Raw genomic sequence first — 18,410 nt, 5'->3', positions numbered from 1 at the left:
CAAAATTGTTAGAAATATGACTAAAATTATTAAAGTTATTGACTATGTTGTGGGCATTGGCTATAATTATTATACAAATATACAAAGTTATCAAAACATTTAAGTTAATGAATATACTGTAGTTTAGACAAATTGGAGGGATTATTGAATAAATTAATTATAAATCATTTGTCTTTATTGTTGATGACCTGAATGTCGATGTTTTTGGTGTTGTGTCTCTTGTGATGGCAGCTCTTCAGCAGGTTTTGTCCATTTGATAAGCATTTCAGGCGATCGATACAGGAATATAAGTTTTGCGTAAAGATCTTCTTCGAGTTCAAACTCATGACTTTCACGAACCAAATATATATCGAGACAGAGCTGTAAGACTCGGTCAACGTTTGGCATTCGGGTGTAAATCACTTTGAATGACGCCTCTGAGTTGAGACCTCGTACCCAACGGGACACCAAAAATACAAAAGTAGTGTAAATACCAATAATGCCATAACCAGATAGAAAGGCCAGTAATCCTATAAATACTTTGTCATTAAAGAGAACAATTGGTAAATATTGACAATTCTGGCTTTTAAGCAAATCTTCTTTGAAGAACTCATCCAAAAAACGGTTATCAGAATAGTCACAGATGTCGTGTATTTCCCACCAAAGGTTAGAATCACCAGTGGATCCCTGAGCTCGTTGTAATAGTATTCCAACATTTCTATATTCATACAAATCTTTAGTTTCGTTATCTGGATTTGGTTTACTCCTAATAAGTTTGTCCACGACTGTAGGCTTTCCTTTTTCTGGAACTCTTAAATAGTTTGGAAATATGTTTGGAATGACTGCCGGCTGTTCACCAGTTATATTGCTTTTAAGCATTTCGGCTATATTTTTGCGCAAAAGCCAGTCAGAGATTGGATGTAATTTACGAATTCTTGAATCAGAAATGATTACATCCATGTCTTGAGTTTTTTGTTTTTTTATTCTAATTATAGAATACGTCAGTTTTACTGTCACTTCAATAGTATTGTTCAAAAGGTCTTCAGACAATTTTTGAGCAGATGGTGGACTAATACCCCAAACAGCAGTTGAATTACCATTTAGATGTACGACCATAATATCGCTTTGATCATAACCATTGATGAAGGCCTGTGCCATAGCATTGCCTACAAAATCATTATTGGTTTTTAAATAATCAAAAAGTCTGTCATCAATCGGTTGCAATCCATTTTCTGAAACACTCATTTGAAATACAGGTTGATATCCTCCGAACTCTAATTCAATTTTTGCACCGACAGGTTTGTTGGTTGAACCGACAGCACTACCCAAAGCAAACAATCCCAACGGACCCCATATTAAACCTTAGAAAATTAAATATCATTATGTTTTAGTCAATAGCATATCGTATTAAATAATACCAATAATGAGTACAACCCACGCGCCGCCCAACAAATATTTAAAGAATCTTCTCTTTGCTTTACCGCGAGGTTCGGGAAATTCTTCATCCAATTTGAGTTCACATTTTCGTTCATAAAGATTAACAAATATATCTTCCATTAGAGACCATTCATCCAATACAAGACTGGTGTCCGTCCAGATCCAGTCCATATACATTCGCAAATCATATAGAAACGGGATTACCATATATCTGAATAATTGTTTAAATGTTTTGTTATTTGACAAAAATCTAATTATTGATAAATATTCAATTAATATACCCTTTGAAAAGATACCAATTTATAAGATTGTATTTTTTACAAAAAGTATTGCCTAAAATTCTTGTGGGATAACCACTCCTTATTTGATAAGCAGATAATAAAAAGTATATGCATTTGAATATATAGTAGAATTTTGGCGGCCAGTTCTCTCGGGTTGTAAATGGTCTGCAAATAAATAATTTCAATAATTTCATCAAATTTTCAATTAAAATCCTTAAAATCTTTATATAAGACATACTTATCAGTCATCGCTGGCAACGCAAAGAAAAGCCAAATATGAATACCTAATGCCAACAGTATTTGAAAGACAAGCTTTCCTTTGATATACTTTCTCAAGTATAGAGCTCTGTCAATGATAATCAATGCAAATTGCAATAGAAGTGTCACCAGAAAAGGTATCGGAATTTTATTCTCTTCAAGAAAAGATGTCACGTCTTCACTGATACCACTCTATAGAAAATAATTGTTAATAAAATTTATAAATTTGTTTTTTATTATTACATAATATTGTACACATATTTATATATATCATACTTACAGCAAATGCTGAAAATCCAAATACAAGTATAAAAAAGTTGACAAAATCACACAAAAACATCAATGAATAGACATCTTTTGATATACGATATGGAGGATGAAGAACACTATGCATGAAATGTCGGACCGGTTTTATAATTTTTTGTGATCTAAAAATAATTAATAATCAAAGATATAATACATTAAATTACACAAAAAATATAGAAAATGTCTTAATATATTAAACCTTAATTTAATTGTTTTTAGATTTAAAAACTTTATCGGAGATACAAATCCTTTTGATTGACATTCTTGTGTTTCATCGATTGTCGTCACTTCTGAAAAACCAATGACACAAAAGGATGGATCCCTCTCTCTGTCGGATAAACTTCTTTCTCTAAGTAAAAGTTGTTTTTCGATATCCAACTCTTGTTCTGTCTTTTTCTCAACTTTTGCTTCACATTTATCAATAATTTTCTGGTTTTTTACCGATAATTTTCTTTTCTTATCGGATTTCAATTTAGCCAATATGTTTGTCTGAGACATCTGATCCAAAAACATTGATGTCTTTCTTTCAACAGTTTCCATAAAAGCTGTAATTTCTGCTTCAGACAAATCCCAGAGTCCTAAACTCTATATTGATTTTAACAAATCATACAATTATGTCAATCATATTGAGGTAAAATTTTATACTAAATATTAACAAAAAAAAAACATTACTTTAAGCATAAATCTATGGAAAAATAAGACGAGAAGTAATGCCAGATCATACTGAGCGTAATTCTCTGTCTTACTAATACCGAAAATCCGCGGCCAATAAAATGGTGAAAAATGTATTCTCGGGTCCCGAAGCCACGGCCAGAAATCAAACTGAAAGATGTATTTAATAACAACAATAACTTCAGTGTATGTAATCACTGTAATCCAAAAAGCTTTTGAAGGCCGAGGAATAGATAGTGATCCCCAAAGAAATGCAAACAATGGCAGTGGAAGTGATAGAATTGAAGCCGAAGTGATTTGATTGAAAACTATTATTATATAACACATAACTTCACTGCGAGAAAGGATTGCATAAAACACGGATCTAACGAATCGCATGTAAACGTTGGCCCTCAAGAAGGATGAGTCCTCTAAATCCGATTCCATAGATATGATTGCTCTAAGATTAAGATAATATCAAATAATAATTATATTTTTTTAGTACCACATCTTAAATGTTGTGTATAATAATAATCATCAGTTTATTACTCATCAGAATTTGGTTTCTCTGATTCTCCGATTTTATTCTTCTTCTTAGAGATGACATCATTGACTGAATCAAAACTTCTCTCTTTCGGAAGTGTTGATTGTGATATCTTAGCCAAAGTTCGTTTTTTCCAAATATTGTCCATAAAGTCATATTTGGATCCATTTGATTCTTCAATTTCAAGAATTCTCTTCAAATATTTCTTTTCGATAGATAGTCTTCGGGCGACATATCGATAATCGCGAGACAATGTATTTAGTTTAGCAGTCATTGAAATGAGTGCACTCTCTATAAACATAATAAATAAATGCAAAATATTCTTCATTTTACTAAATATTGACTCTTTTTTCTTGTTTTTCTCTTCTTCTTCTTCTTTCTCTTCATTTTCATCTCTGTCGCTAATATCAACTTCTTTTTCATTTTCATTTTTGACATCTTGTTTCCAATATTTGGAAGACTTCTTAGAGCTAATCACATGAGTTGATGGTTTGGAACTGGAAGACAACTGTTCGACAGTTGTTATTGCTGTAGACATGGATGCGTCGGGATCTCTATCGAGTGAGACAATTGCCGAATCTTTACTCGACTCTCCAATATCTACAGATTCTTCTGAAACAATTGTGGCCTCTGTTTCGTCGACTTCTCCTTTCATTAATTTAGCGCAAAACTATAAATTATTTTTTTTAGAAATTAATAAAACTTTTTTTTCTTTAAAATCATTTCATATACGGCAGTAAATCCTTGAAGTTTTGCAAAATTTCTCATTTCATCGCCTTCTGGATCCGGAATCAAAGATTTTCTTGGCTTTTCATTGAGATCAACCATTTCTGATTCCGTGTCGTCAAACATGTAATAACCTCCCGAACGGACAGCTATTAATTAAATTTTGTTAATTAGCATAAAATAATTTAATATATAAAGTTTAAAATAGACAAAAAAAAATATTAAATAAATAATTAACAATACAAGTATACACCATATAAAGTAATATAACCAATAATATTGTATAATAGCCAATAACTAATCAACTAAAGTAAATAAATTAAATTTAATTTAATATAATATAATTATTATTAAGGACATAAAAGTGTGCTTAAAAATAAAATAATTTTTAAGTGCAGGAGTGAAGTGTAGTTATAATTAAAGACAATTACATGAGCCATGAGATCGAGTGGAAACCTTTCGTTTAAACGAATGGACGCGAGATATAGACTCGTGAAGATCACCGAAAACTTGTAGAGGTATTTGTGTTCGGGTCGATGATTGAAATATTGAGGACATTTCTGAATGCGCCTCAGTTATTGTGGTAACTCTAAGACCCGATGCTATTGGGAAAGGAGGGGAAGTAGGAGTGGGAGAAAATATGGGCACTGAGTCCTCACCGAGAGATGACGATCTCAGACTAATTGATGGAAACGTAATGATAGAACTGCGGGCATCTATTGACTTAATAGGTGGACCTACTGAGTATACTTCTAAATAACCGGGTTGTGGGGTTGTAGCCGATTGTGGGGACATTATTGTGGGAAGACTGGGTGTCGGTGAATATACTGTTGGAAGTGTATGAGAAAGGGGTTCAGTCTCAGGTGATTGACAGACTGTGCCCTCAGCTGTTGAATATGGAGAGATGTCGTAATCGTAATCTTCTATTAATTGCATTAATAATTATACATTTTTTAGATAAACAAAGTTTAACATTAAATCTTAAAATTAAATTTAAACCAATTTATCAAATAATAAAACAATGAATTTAATTATTTAAAGATAGATTAATATTACAGTACTGTATATACTGTATAATAATTTTAATGATATTAACAATGCATACCCTGTTTGTGTGCTTTAATACTCTTGGCTTTGTCTGCAAACATCCTCTGTTGGGCAGCTTTTATGCGATCCATCTTTTGCTTAATCTTTTCCATTACTTCTTTTTCAGCCAACTCTTGGTCGGCCACCTCTTTGGCCTGAATTTCATGTATGAGTTCAGCACCTCTTGAGGCCAAAACTTGTTGTGCTTTAACTTCACGAACCAAATGAGTAAAATAATAGCTGCAAAATATCCGTTTTTGTATTATTAGAAATGCAAAGCAAATTGCATCCCATAGAAGACCTGCCGCTTCAGAGGGCTGTTTACACGTGCCATCCAATGGTAAAGACTCTGTTGGTATTGAATTTGATGGATCCAAACAAGCAATACCTAGCAATTGGACGACCCAACACCAATCTTTCAATAAACTAGTTATATAAACACAACCAACAATCTAATAACAACACAATAAAATATATTATAAAAAATTGTATTTAACTTTTAAAATATAAAGTAAACATAAATTACTTGTAATATTGCTTTACTGAGAATAACAAGAGCTGTGTAGGCAATGATGGTCTTCCAGAGTCGGAACACCAGTTCAATGGGTTTCAGATAAAACTCATTACCATTCCATAAGAAGAGAAAACAGGCCAAAACATATCCCAATGCAAATAGACTGACCTGTAGTGTCCCGGCCATGAAAATAATGGCTAATGTGATCCAAAAGAAACAGAAGAAAAATGTCGACTTAATTGAGTCGAGAACTGTATGTCCAAAGGCAAAGAAGTCGGGAACACTATTCATGTTTGTCGACACTATATTTTTCTCGAGATGTGCCTCAATATTACTGCCACCCAAACAGGTAAGACTTTTTTCAAGTCTAAAACCAATCAATTGTCGACAACAAAACATTAGTATAAAGAAATCTAAGTAAAGTTTGCCGACACCGGGATCTTCATTATAATTTGGCAAAAATAGCCATCGCCTCAATCGGTCACTAAAACCAGGAATGTTTTTCCACGGATAGTCTATACAAAGTCCTTGAGGAAGTCCTAAACATATTATATATTGTAAGGGAAGTACAACAACTAAAAAGCCTACAAAATAAGGCCATATCTTCTCAACATTTTTTCTATTCATTAAAACCATAAGCAAAAGCCAAAAGGAGTATAAAACACTAAATATGTCATTTCGGGAACCAATAGATATGGTTAACAATATAAAACATACTTCAACACCAAACTTGTAGAAACAGTAATTTATACAAAACATTGTCAACCCTTTCAGATCTTTGTCAGCATCTTTACGGCCGACACCAGCAAAGACAACACCAGTTGGCGGACACTTATTATGTTTCAAACGGTGTTCGTATTGTCGTATTATAACAACCGATCGCAAAACTAAAACCACTATAAGTATTATGTATTCCTGTATTTTTAGATTCAAATTCAATAAATTGGTTATAAATTAAACAGTAATATAATTTAAAAATAAAGTATCAGACCGTAAGGTAAACAAATATATTATCGGTTGGATGCAAACCAATCCAAAGACGATTATCTAATGTCATGTTTTGCTGATTTGACTAATCATTAAAAAAAATAACTTAAAAATTTATATTATATATAATTAATCATATATTATATAAACGCTTACACAAACAGTTTCCCATTTAATGTTTTGTGCAAATTGTAATTGAAATAGCATTTTAAGCAAAATCATAACTGTTGCCCAAATTGATAGTAATCGACAAATAATTGTTTCCAAATGATTGAAAGGCATCGACAATACCGCTAAGATTATGAACACTATATTCATTGCTGATACCTATGTGTCAACACAATCAGTAAACATAAAGTTATTATAAAAAATTAAATATACAGGTATTGTAATAACTTAGGTATACATCAGAAATGGCCACAACTACAGAGCAAAATGTGACAACTTTTATGATATGAATCTCAATTAATCTCCAAATCACTTCAACACATAACTTAACAATTGGCTCGAGTTTGACCCAAACAACTGCTAATAATTCTTTTATTTCTTCAAAACTTGATTTGCAATCTTCTTGTGGTTCTGTTTTTGATTCATTTTGAATCAAAGATAACTCATTTGAATCTTTAGGTTCGGAAGACTCAACAGATAATTGTTGATCAAAAACCTTATTTCTGTGCAAACTTTGAGAAGATTTTTGTGATTTACTTAATAAAGTTTTAACAGTATTTTGTGTCTGTGTATCGGTTGACGATATATCTGTCCGCCCGTCGCTATCGATATCCAAATTAAGTTGAATGTTATCATTGACTAAATCTTGTGGTGACGTTGTTTGACTAGTAGTTGTCGGCGATTCACAGCCTATTTGCTTATCAGAGTTGATATAAGCAAGAAATTTGTGGTGAAAGTAATGGACTTGAATTATGGTTATGATTAGGAAGAATGTCGGTGTAAACAACTCCTTGAAGAGCACCCATATGTCCTGTTTATATACTTGAAGTCCAAGATCTTGTTGTCTATAAATTATTCATATCTTAATTGTCAAATAAATTTAAACCATAATCAATGGTAATCTTACAGTTGATTATTCACTTTTAATGAGTCGCTCCAAAACTCTGGAACTCCATTAAACTGATAGCTATATATCGCCAGTAATGTAATGATTGAATAAATTATAACAATTAACCAAAAACTATACAAAAAGCGTTTCCACAGTGAATATGAAAACTATTTTTCAGGAAATATAAATAACCAGAATATAAAAATAATTAATTAAATTTGTATCAAAAAAAGTTTAAACAGAAAAAATATAAGAAAAAACCTGAAATAAAAGCACAAAAGTGAGAAATAATGCCATATATACTATACGGTAGAGCACAATACGATCCCCGCTTAGGGACATAACCATTAACATACTGGCCACTATCCATATCCAATACTTTATTAAAACTACTGATATTATACCGCTTATCCATTCTATTAATGGTCTACTTTTACCACTACTTTGATGGACATTACTTTGTTGACTACTCAAATGTTCACTTATATCGGTTACATTAATTGATCTGTTTTGATGGTCGGGTGAGAGACCCGGCTGACCATTGATGTAGTTTGTGCTTTGATATGTTGTATCCATAATTCGAGATAATGTTATTTAAATGACTTTTTCATATTAAACATTGACTTAAGTGTTAACAAACTTAAGTATAAAAAGTTTGTATACTTTTTTGTGGAAAACTTTTAACTCTTGTTCACTACATTTAATGATTTGATTTAAACATTCACGATTTGACGGGTGGGGCACACAATTCAAAACAAATTTTTTATTTTTTATAATAATTATTTTTATTATACATCATATATATGTCTTATATATTTGATGGTCAGAGAGATCCAGAGATTGAGCAATTGGTTGGTTAATATCAATCACATAAAACAAGTGACAAATCAATAACTGATGTCTTAAAACGTTTGCGCATTAATTTACTGCTATTATAAACTACAGAATTATATAATAATAATAATAATGTCGACAATAAAGGTAAATCAGATTACATTATTTTAATATAGCATAAAGTGATGTACATATGGGAGCACATCATTGCACGCAATGTAATCACAAAATGTTTTTATTTTTATAATAACAGCAATAATGCAAAGTTAATTGACTGCCGGAGTGAACACTAAAAATGTTTGTATGATATGTTTGCCGACAAATTAAGTCAAAACCTATTTATATAAATTTAGTGGTAAACCATACTATCATTACTAATAGCATTATTTCATAGATACTGAAGGCTAACCCTCATATCACTTATACATCTATATTACAGAAGTGGGAGGGAATTGGTTTGCAATGCAAGTCATTGTATGGCTTAACATATGATAACAGTATTAGTAAATCAAATCTTAATGACATTTTTGACACTTGAATTACAACAAAACAACATATATTTAGTTGTCTTTAATTGCATATATAATATATTAAACTATCATAAAAATATTTATGAATCATCAAACATTAGAAATGTTAAACAAACGTTAAGTGCATTTAAAATCAATTTTATTAATGAGAATCAATTTATCCAAAAATTATAACTTTATATTAGATTTAGTTTATATAATTAAAATTTAAATACACATATTTAAATAGTTTGTGTAAATAAATAAATCAATAATAATTATATGACATACAATGTTAAACAAAAAATTATGGTTAGAATAAATAAAAATGATTACTTTATACTGTCTTCCATATTAAATGACAATTTGAAAAATAATATTACTTTTAATGTACTGTATATATAATATATATATATTTATATTAATTGGTAATCAGTATACTATATATATTATATATATGATGTATATATATAGATCCATAAGATATAGTGCTTGTATATAATTATATATATTTATATTATATAACCAAATGGATGTACCAAATGGTGATTTGAGTGCAAACATTACTCCATTACTTACTGCAAATAACAATAGGTTTCTCTGAATCAGTTGAGACGGCAATGCTTTTCATTTCAGTTGTGTTAACCCTTTCCTTAAAGAATCCCTGAAATGTTTTACATTCCCTGACAGTTATAGTCATTTTATTTGCGGTCACATCAGTGATCAGTATTTGGTTCACCAGTTTGTTCTGTTTCTTCCAGAATTCCGGCGGAGGAGAGGATCTGCTAATGGTTTTATGATTAGCGTTGTTAGTGTTGTCCACATTTAAGTTGTTATTTGTAATAACAAGAGTCGATTCATTGAGTTTAGCTTTTGACTGATGTTTAGCTGTTGTTGAGTGGTGTTTGTGGTGATGAATGTGTTTCTCTTTTGACTTAATTTGAGTGGCAATCGATGTTTTACTGATAATACCATTATTTTCAACATTCTTTGTATTCGTCATCAGCTGAGTGTTTGTTGTATTTACCGATTGATTGCGCGCTTCTTTAGCCACACTTTTTGGTGTCGTTGTCTGCACTTCAGCCGCTTTTCGGTTTGCGGTTGTATTTGTCGTTACATCAGATTTATTAAGTTGTTTGGTATTTGCGACGGACACCGATTGCAATGAATTATTTACAGACGATTGTGAAGAGCAGTTCGTCAACGAGTTGTTGACTCTTTTGTCGATAACTTGTTTACTGTTTTCACTCACTTTTGCTGATTTTAACGGTTGGTTTGACTCTTGTGTTGATTTTCTCTTAACTGTCTCTTTCTTTTTGAGCTCTTCAGTAGCATTCGTTGCCAATGATTCTGATTTCTCACTTAAATTATCAGAAGAAATCACATCACTTTTGGTATCAATATTGTCATCGCATTCATCAATGTTGATGGAAATCGAGGCATTATTTGCCTCAGAACTTGTCGATGGACTCAAAGCACTCGTATCAGAGATATTGTTATTAATATTATTGTTGCCACTGTTGGCCACGGAATGGTTGTTCCGATCTCTATTAGTCTTAGATTTGGTTTTTTTCTTGTTTTTCTGTTTGAATGATTCAAGAAGTCTGGCGTCGAGTATATTTTCCTCCGGTTCCCACGTATTGTACTTCGGAGACCAACCTTTCCATTTCACCAAATACTCGACCCGTGATTTACGAATACGTTTACGAAGTATACATTCGGCGGCGAAGACTCGCTCGCCGACGGCTGACAACTCCATCAGTGATTCAATCTCTGCAATCGTTTTGGGATTAATTTTGGACACGAATTGAGAACAACTAAACTAAAAATAAAAATAATAAGGACTAAGACGTCCGTCACTTCAATGGCCACTCCGACTCTTTGTCTGTCAAATCGGTGGTCAACTATTTGTTGATAATTGAGCGCCGATTTAAATAACACTTAATTGTCAACAAAAATAGCAACAATTAGTCGCAAATTTTGGTGATATTGACAATGAGGACAATCACTTGAGGTTTGATTTCAAATTGTGAACAAATCGGTGATAAAATGTAAGACTTTTGGAAAAATGGTTGAAATAAATGAATCACTAATTATGACACAAATGATTGAATGACAATAAGTGGATGTTTTGGATGAAGAATGGGATGAATGGATGATAAAGGGATTAATGATGTGATGAGAGACACAAAGTGATGGCTTCAGTGGATCTGTCAATAGTAGTGATGATATCATTGATGGCTAAACAATGGATACAAATTGAGGTCACTTTTCATAGCAATGATGACAAACATATAGACTATTAATACATATAAAGTACTATTGAATGCATTAATGTCTCCAAATGTGTTCACAACAAACATATTATAAGCAATATATACATCAATTACGTTCACATATAACACAACTACTGCAGCCCTCAATCATAATGAATGCATTGTTAGTATAGTAAAAGTTTGCCTCAATTCATATGTTAGAACATAATTGTTGTGATAATGATTTGAGTGCACAAAATGACTGTAAAATAGGTGCAAAACAGTGGTCTGTTGTGTGCTATGACTGCCTATCAGTGCTATTGGCTTACAGTTGTGTCGTTCGCCAGCTGTCAGTACTATAGCACTGTTATCTCACAGGTATTACAGTCTCCGATAGTGGCTATCAATGCAACTGTTGTTCCTCTCTATTGTATGTCTTTAGTGGTCATTAAAGTCATTTAAACGACAAATAAAGCATTTATTTTGGCTAACAATCCATTGAAAAGCATTTATAAGTTTTCAGAGCATTAGTTATAATATTATATAACTTTATTGGCATTACTTTAGTAGATATGACATACAATATAACAATATATTTAATTTAGTACTACTTTTTAGAACAATATTCTGTAAATAATATATAAATAATATATCACTAAATGTTTAATACATTAAAAGTACAATTTTTCATAAAATTAATCCGCATTTTATTATTAATTATATAAATGTTATCAATGTTAACTTAGCATGATCAATTAAACCATTACTATTTTTTATTTTCCATTTTTTCATTACTCAGATGTATAAATTATCATTAAATAATGTACATAGTATATAATTTTTTAATTAATATGTTTCATACACTTACCTAGCTTATTTAATGTTAATTTATACATATATGAGTCAATTTGTTGACAATTGTTTTATTTGTATGACTTAAAAGATAAATTAAAATTTGCAAATTAGTTATGAAAAAAATTAGTAATTGTTTAATTGATAATTTTATTACAGTTATATAATATACTTTACAATACAGTAATGTTTTGTTATTTACTACAAATTACTGCTAATTATCAATTAGATTGACATCACTGGTCATCTGTAATACAGGTCTTAAGCGGACAGATATGTGTTATCACACTTCACGAGTGGATTCATTCAGAGATTTATATAAACTAATTGTTATAAATATAATCTTTTTGTCTACTTATTTAGATTTTAGTGGTTTTTTTGGGATATACAGTATATTTATAAATGTATTACACATTACTTTGACACTATAGTAAAATTATAGTTTTAAAAATTGATATTTAGTGATAATTTATATAAATGTAAACAAATTATGTAATAAACTTTATATTAAATATAATAAATAATAGAAACTTTTAATAGAAAACTTGAAAAAGTAGACAAAAAAAAGATAATCTTTATATTTATATAAATCGCTGAACGAATACATCCGTGAAGTGTGAAAACAGATATCCGTTAGACCTTTGTTACGGATTACCAGTGATGTCAAGTGAAGATAATTAATAAAAAAGATTATTATTATTATTATTAGCTTCTCTAACATCAACTAAACATTAAATCTTTAAAAAAATGCAAACTATTTTATAGACTGTTTTATATTCTTAAAATTATACATGTATTATAATTTATAATGAATATTAAATGTTATACATATAAATAGACCTATATTTTTGATTTATAAATATTATTTTTTTTTAATTTTTATTTTTGCCAACTATTAAATATTTGTTTATAATCATAATTATAATCTTAAAATATTTTATTAATAAAACAAATAAATCATAGTAAAAAATCATTCATTGAAAAATCAAAAATAGTATTTGTATTAAAAACTAATAAAAATAATGAGACATTTTGAAGACAATTTGAAAACAATTTTTAGAAAAGTATTGCTGAGGACAGGGATGGATGTGTTTAATGAGTAATATTAATGAAAAGCAAAGTTCCTGAATAGCGTTTAAAATAATCATTGAAACGACTGTTTTGTTGTGTCTGTGTTTGTGTCACAGGATTTGCTAGAAATTGTTTACCAAACTGAAGACGACTGGTTTTGAAGGCATAGAGTGGTACCAAAGGAAAGATTAGTTTATAAATATCGAAAAATCGTTTGTTTGCCAAATATTTGCAGCAAAAGAAAATGGCAAAAGTGGTCCCATCTTTGGTATTGTCGACATCAAAGCCGAGGGCGGATTTGAAGTCTTTTAATTCAATGGCCAGTATCGGACAACGACCATTAAGTATCACAGATGCCGTCCGCACCCGTTGTCCACTCAATGTAATGATGAGTTTGTCGCAGACGTGGGTTTCGTTAATACCTCCTTTGCTAAGTGCTTCAGCCGATCGTCCATTTGTTCCGGTTGTCCATTGTTTGGCTGCAATGACGACACCTCCAGCAATGGCCACATTGTTACCCAAACGGACCCACAATTGTCTCACTTCTTCTATTAGTTGGTGTTTTAGTTGAGAAGATACCGAACGTTTGTTAAGTATTTTATTGGAGACAACATATATTACGGCTTTGACGCCATCAGTCGGCACTTCCAGTATTGATATATAAGAGTTAATTTGTATACCATTTGCTGTTTTCGGTACTAAGAAACACCACATACCTGTGCATCAAACGGATTATTGTATAAACTATTACTTTTTAAAGATTACAAGTACTCACTCGGAAGCTTTAGTTTGTCTTCATCTGGTGTAGTATTTTCCCATTCAGTGGAATAGTTGCGGACAGTATTGTGACCTCTGTTTGATATCATCGGGTAATCGGTGTGAAGGTATATAACGCGACAATCTTTAGGCAATGTTTGTGTCAATTTGATTAATGAGTTTGATTTTTGCCGATAGTCGGCTGCTTTCCGGTGACCGCCTACCAGAACCAGTAGTTCCTTTGGGTTTACCATCAATTCCTTTCGACTCAATTGAATAAAACTGTTAAAAAGATAAGAGAGATCCCCCTCTTTTGCTCCGTTGGTGTCAATAATGTGTGTGTGAACTATAAGCTGACGCTTCTTAATCTCAAGACTACATAAATCTCCAAATAATTTTGAAATTTGATAACCAGTGGACATAAAGTTGTCGTCCATATATGACAAGATTTGGGACACAATTGATGGATATTTAAGAATACTGGTATCTTTTGAATTGGTTCTCATCTTTAGTACCGATGATATTCACAGAAGTTCGAGTTTGAGATCAAATTAAATCCTAATGAATGATAAACAGCAATAAATTTGAATTAAATTTTTAAACAGTTTTTATCTTTACTTTAGGTCTTATATTATTGTCTCGTTATATACTTTTTTGTTTATATTTTTCTTGAATTTAATTTAGTTTAGGTTAAGTCCAATGTTACAGAACTTCAGTTTTTAATGTTAATTAAATGTTTGTGTGTTTGAAATACACGTGTTTTACTTATTATTAAATATAATTATAATTAGTAAAACTACTTTAGTATCAATACCTGTCAATTATCATTGAAATAAATCTAATTAATCAAAATACTTATGAATAATAGATTATAATAAATTTAGTTCTAATATAATTTTTTTATTACGATAATTCATAAATTTTTTATAATAAAATTATATTTATTTGAACTAATAATAATAATTTGTGAATATGGTAATTTATTAATAATATATAAAATGCGGAAATTTAGTATATTAAAATTATATATGTAATTAAGGAGTTATTAAAAATTATAGTTAAATAAATAGTAAAAATATATAAAACAATAAACAATTCATAATATATAAATTGAATTTAATAAATCATTTAACATTTTTTTATTCATGATATAGTACTGTATTTATTTCAAAAATATTTAATAATACAGTACAATAGTATTGTATAATGTACTGTAAATTACAATTTGTAATACTTAATAAAATATTGGGTCATAAAAGCAAAACTGAGATATCCTATTAAAATGTATAATTTAATTGTATTTACTGTAAATATCTGTGTCTTATAGGATATGATGTGTTGTTTTTGGGCAATAGTTGCGGTGGGTTTGCGCCCAGGAGGGTACTACAAGACATTTACTATATATGAATAGACAATATTAATAATTATTTATCGTAATTATCCTCGTTTTATAACATTATGACTGTTTTAGTGACTTCAGGATAAATACATTATTAGTTCTGTACATCACTTAATATATTTAAAATACTGTCAAACATTTGATATAAATCTAAATGACTTTATAAAACAACTTCCCATATATTTATTTCATTAATTTAATATAATATGATTTTACCTGAAATCATATTATTTAATAAGTTTATATCAAATTAGTTAATATAAATAAGTTAAATTAAATTAGTATTTAAAAAATATTATATTAATTTTTTGTGCTTTACTTTATCATTACATTACAGTATATCAAATTAATATCCAATAGTAAGTACACTATCGATATATCATAGTTTGGAATATTATTAGATAATTTTTTTCAAAAGAAACTTGACTGTCTGTTTTTGTATGTGTCTGACTGTCTGTTTTTGTATGTGTCTGACTGTCTGTTTTTGTATGTGTCTGTCTATCTGTCTGTGTGTGTGTCTGTCTATCTGTCTGTGTGTGTGTGTGTGTGTGTGTGTGTGTGTGTGTCTGTCTGTGTGTGTGTGTGTGTGTGTGTGTGTGTGTGTGTAGCATATTATTTTGCAAATTTTAAAATTCTGACTTCAGATTCGGTTAGAGGACTACTAATAATGTATTGAAAAGTTGCATCAAAAATGATCTATTTCTTCGGGAACATAGACAAAATGGCGCCCAAAGTAAAAAAAATTTAGCTAAAAATTTTAACGTTTAGAATTGTATAGAACATCAAAAATAAGATATAATAGATCAAAATTATTATTTTATTTTTTAAAAAAATGGCGGCAAAAGTATGATTATAGTTTATTTTGTTATACCTAGTCATTTGATACTCTACATGACTAAAGTTGAGTATATTTTGGCATACTGAGTCATTCTATATCCTACATGACTAAAGTTGAGTTTATCTTGTCATACTGAGTTATTTGATACTCTACGTATAATTATACAAACTAATGGTTTTCAATATATTTATGTTATTCACATTTTTTCTGAAAATGCTTTCTAGCATTCTTAACTGGTTTTATATAAAGTTATTAATTGTTTGCTAAAATTTGTACAAAATTGTTTCAAAAAATATTGTATTCTATAAAAATTTTTATTATTATTATGTTATTTTTATTTTGATTAAAATATCTTAATAATTTTTTTCATATTAAATTATATTCTAAATGATACAGAAAAAATTTATTTATCACTTAAAACTCATTAAATTTTTTAATTTAAATTTTGATTTATCTTAGAAATATAATAATATTTGCACAAATCTGTATATAACTTATAATGATAGATGAAGATTAGTTATCTTATTAATGTTTTATTCAAATTTTAAAATAATCATTATATTATATTTTCTGAGATGTGATTTGCATTTAAATGCAAACACAACTTTCCCAACAAATTGAATGTCGGGTCCGATATAATCAGTAAAAAATCCAATAAAAATAACAGGAAATTATTTTTCAAAAACATTTAATAAAATATTTGGTGCTATCAATCAGTCTAGTACTCTGATTAATATTAATATACTGGTGTTATATATTAACACAATTTCTTAAAAATGAGTTTTTTTATGTATTAATTAATGATTTAATGGTATTTAAACATTTATTAGTATAGCTATTAAAGTACAGCAATCCTATAACTGACACAATTTTTATCTCAATAGTATATTTTCAAAAGATGAGATTTTTGGGTAATTTATTACATTTGTCTTTGCATATAATTTTTATGACTGAAAAATACTAATTATTTTTAATACATTTTCCTTATTTTAATCTATTGTTTTCATATATTATTTTTAAAAATAAAGGAATTGTTATTAAAATTGGGATGCTTTTAAAATTTACTTAATTTTATTAATCAATTAAAGAATAAAAAAAATAAATTTTTACTTAATATTTGACAATATTTTCAAAAAATTGTTTAAACATTTCAATTAAAACAAATACATGAGAACATAAATTGATAAAATAATATAAAATAATTAAATTAAATGACTGCCAAATATTAAAATAAAATATTGTATAAATTAATTGTATTATATTATTTAAAATAATATAATTCAATATATTTTAATAATACTAAATAATTTTAATCAAATTGAGTTAAACAACAAAAAATTTTTTTGCTGAGAGTCGTTGTCCAAACTCAAGTGAATCGCTTAATGTAACAATACTTTTATCAGTTTCGATATCTGTATCTATAGGTTGTCCAGTATTACCACTTGTGTCCACTCTATTTAAAAATCAATTAATCATTAAAATTATTGATTGTTTATTGTATATAATTTATACCAATCTTACAATTGTTTGTTATTAGGCTGTGATTCAGTTATCAGATCCACAGCTCTCAGAGGTTTTCCAATTCTGCCTTTATTTTTAAGAAAATTTAAAAGCTGTTTGTTATAGATTTGTATTTCAGACGAAGGATTAATATTTGATTTTAATTGAATTCTGTTTTCAATGGGTTGGCTGTTTGAGTTGGCACCGGTAGTCAGCGGACTATTTTCCAATATTTCTACATTTGCTTGAGATTCGGGTAAAACATTTGTTTGTTGAACTTGTTGTAGTGACTGAATTTTGGGAACCGATTGCTCATTGTCTAATTTACCAATAGTTTGAAAGACTCCGACACGAAATGAGAGTGGTTTGAATGTAGTTTGTTGTTGTTGTTGTTGCTGCTGCTGCTGCTGCTGTTGTGATGACAGAGTAGGATTAGACACAGGTGTCTGGGTTGAAGACCATACCAATTGCTGTTTGGGTTGGGCTGATAATTGTTGAGTGGATGATACCAATTGTCTAACTGTTTGAGTATTAATGTTGGCTCCAATAGATTCAATAGGGTTTACTTTG

At 29.5% G+C, this 18,410-nt stretch overlaps 3 protein-coding genes across 4 annotated transcripts; all 3 read right to left on the bottom strand.

Moving 5' to 3' along the window:
- Nucleotides 1-50: 50 nt before the first annotated feature.
- Nucleotides 51-8,590, bottom strand: LOC128962974 (piezo-type mechanosensitive ion channel component-like). The gene is made up of 16 exons (XM_054309426.1): nucleotides 8,088-8,590; nucleotides 7,845-7,993; nucleotides 7,176-7,782; nucleotides 6,926-7,096; nucleotides 6,774-6,854; nucleotides 5,795-6,697; nucleotides 5,288-5,720; nucleotides 4,189-4,331; nucleotides 3,462-4,126; nucleotides 2,934-3,372; nucleotides 2,461-2,846; nucleotides 2,236-2,383; nucleotides 1,936-2,147; nucleotides 1,698-1,862; nucleotides 1,398-1,627; nucleotides 51-1,340 (listed from the first exon to the last, which is right to left on the bottom strand). Exons 1-16 carry the CDS (start codon nucleotides 8,400-8,402, stop codon nucleotides 175-177), a joined length of 6,213 nt encoding a protein of 2,070 aa, XP_054165401.1. The 5' UTR covers nucleotides 8,403-8,590; the 3' UTR covers nucleotides 51-174.
- Nucleotides 8,591-9,663: 1,073 nt separating this feature from the next.
- On the bottom strand, nucleotides 9,664-11,544 carry LOC128962162 (polycomb group protein Pc-like). The gene has a single exon (XM_054308514.1). It carries the CDS (start codon nucleotides 10,926-10,928, stop codon nucleotides 9,741-9,743), a length of 1,188 nt encoding a protein of 395 aa, XP_054164489.1. The 5' UTR covers nucleotides 10,929-11,544; the 3' UTR covers nucleotides 9,664-9,740.
- Nucleotides 11,545-13,347: 1,803 nt separating this feature from the next.
- Nucleotides 13,348-14,749, bottom strand: LOC128962302 (uncharacterized). Of its 2 annotated transcripts, XM_054308675.1 has the most exons (3): nucleotides 14,722-14,749; nucleotides 14,123-14,661; nucleotides 13,348-14,063 (listed from the first exon to the last, which is right to left on the bottom strand). In XM_054308675.1, exons 2-3 carry the CDS (start codon nucleotides 14,607-14,609, stop codon nucleotides 13,369-13,371), a joined length of 1,182 nt encoding a protein of 393 aa, XP_054164650.1. In that variant the 5' UTR covers nucleotides 14,610-14,661; nucleotides 14,722-14,749; the 3' UTR covers nucleotides 13,348-13,368. The 2 variants fall into 2 exon arrangements, with proteins under 2 accessions (XP_054164650.1, XP_054164649.1); XM_054308674.1 differs by lacking the exon at nucleotides 14,722-14,749 and having other exon boundaries at nucleotides 14,123-14,709.
- Between the last annotated feature and the right edge of the window lie 3,661 nt (nucleotides 14,750-18,410).

Source organism: Oppia nitens, unplaced genomic scaffold (assembly GCF_028296485.1).
Source record: "Oppia nitens isolate AA-2021 unplaced genomic scaffold, nextdenovo-longstitch-racon4-pilon3 scaffold6_pilon_pilon_pilon, whole genome shotgun sequence".
NCBI classification, from domain to species: domain Eukaryota; kingdom Metazoa; phylum Arthropoda; class Arachnida; order Sarcoptiformes; family Oppiidae; genus Oppia; species Oppia nitens.
The sequence above is the reverse complement of the archived record's forward strand: the minus strand, read 5'-3'. Positions and strand labels throughout refer to the sequence as shown.

Excerpts from the sequence above, each read along its gene's own strand:
- LOC128962974 (XM_054309426.1), bottom strand. The coding sequence starts at position 8,402 with ATGGATACAACATATCAAAGCACAAACTACATCAATGGTCAGCCGGGT. Across the intron at positions 7,994-8,087 it reads CTTTTGTGCTTTTATTTCAG|TTTTCATATTCACTGTGGAA; the intron begins GTTTTTTCTTAT and ends CCTGAAAAATAG. Across the intron at positions 2,847-2,933 it reads TCCATAGATTTATGCTTAAA|AGTTTAGGACTCTGGGATTT; the intron begins GTAATGTTTTTT and ends AAATCAATATAG.
- LOC128962162 (XM_054308514.1), bottom strand. The coding sequence starts at position 10,928 with ATGGAGTTGTCAGCCGTCGGCGAGCGAGTCTTCGCCGCCGAATGTATA.
- LOC128962302 (XM_054308675.1), bottom strand. The coding sequence starts at position 14,609 with ATGAGAACCAATTCAAAAGATACCAGTATTCTTAAATATCCATCAATT. Across the intron at positions 14,064-14,122 it reads AGACAAACTAAAGCTTCCGA|GTATGTGGTGTTTCTTAGTA; the intron begins GTGAGTACTTGT and ends TTTGATGCACAG.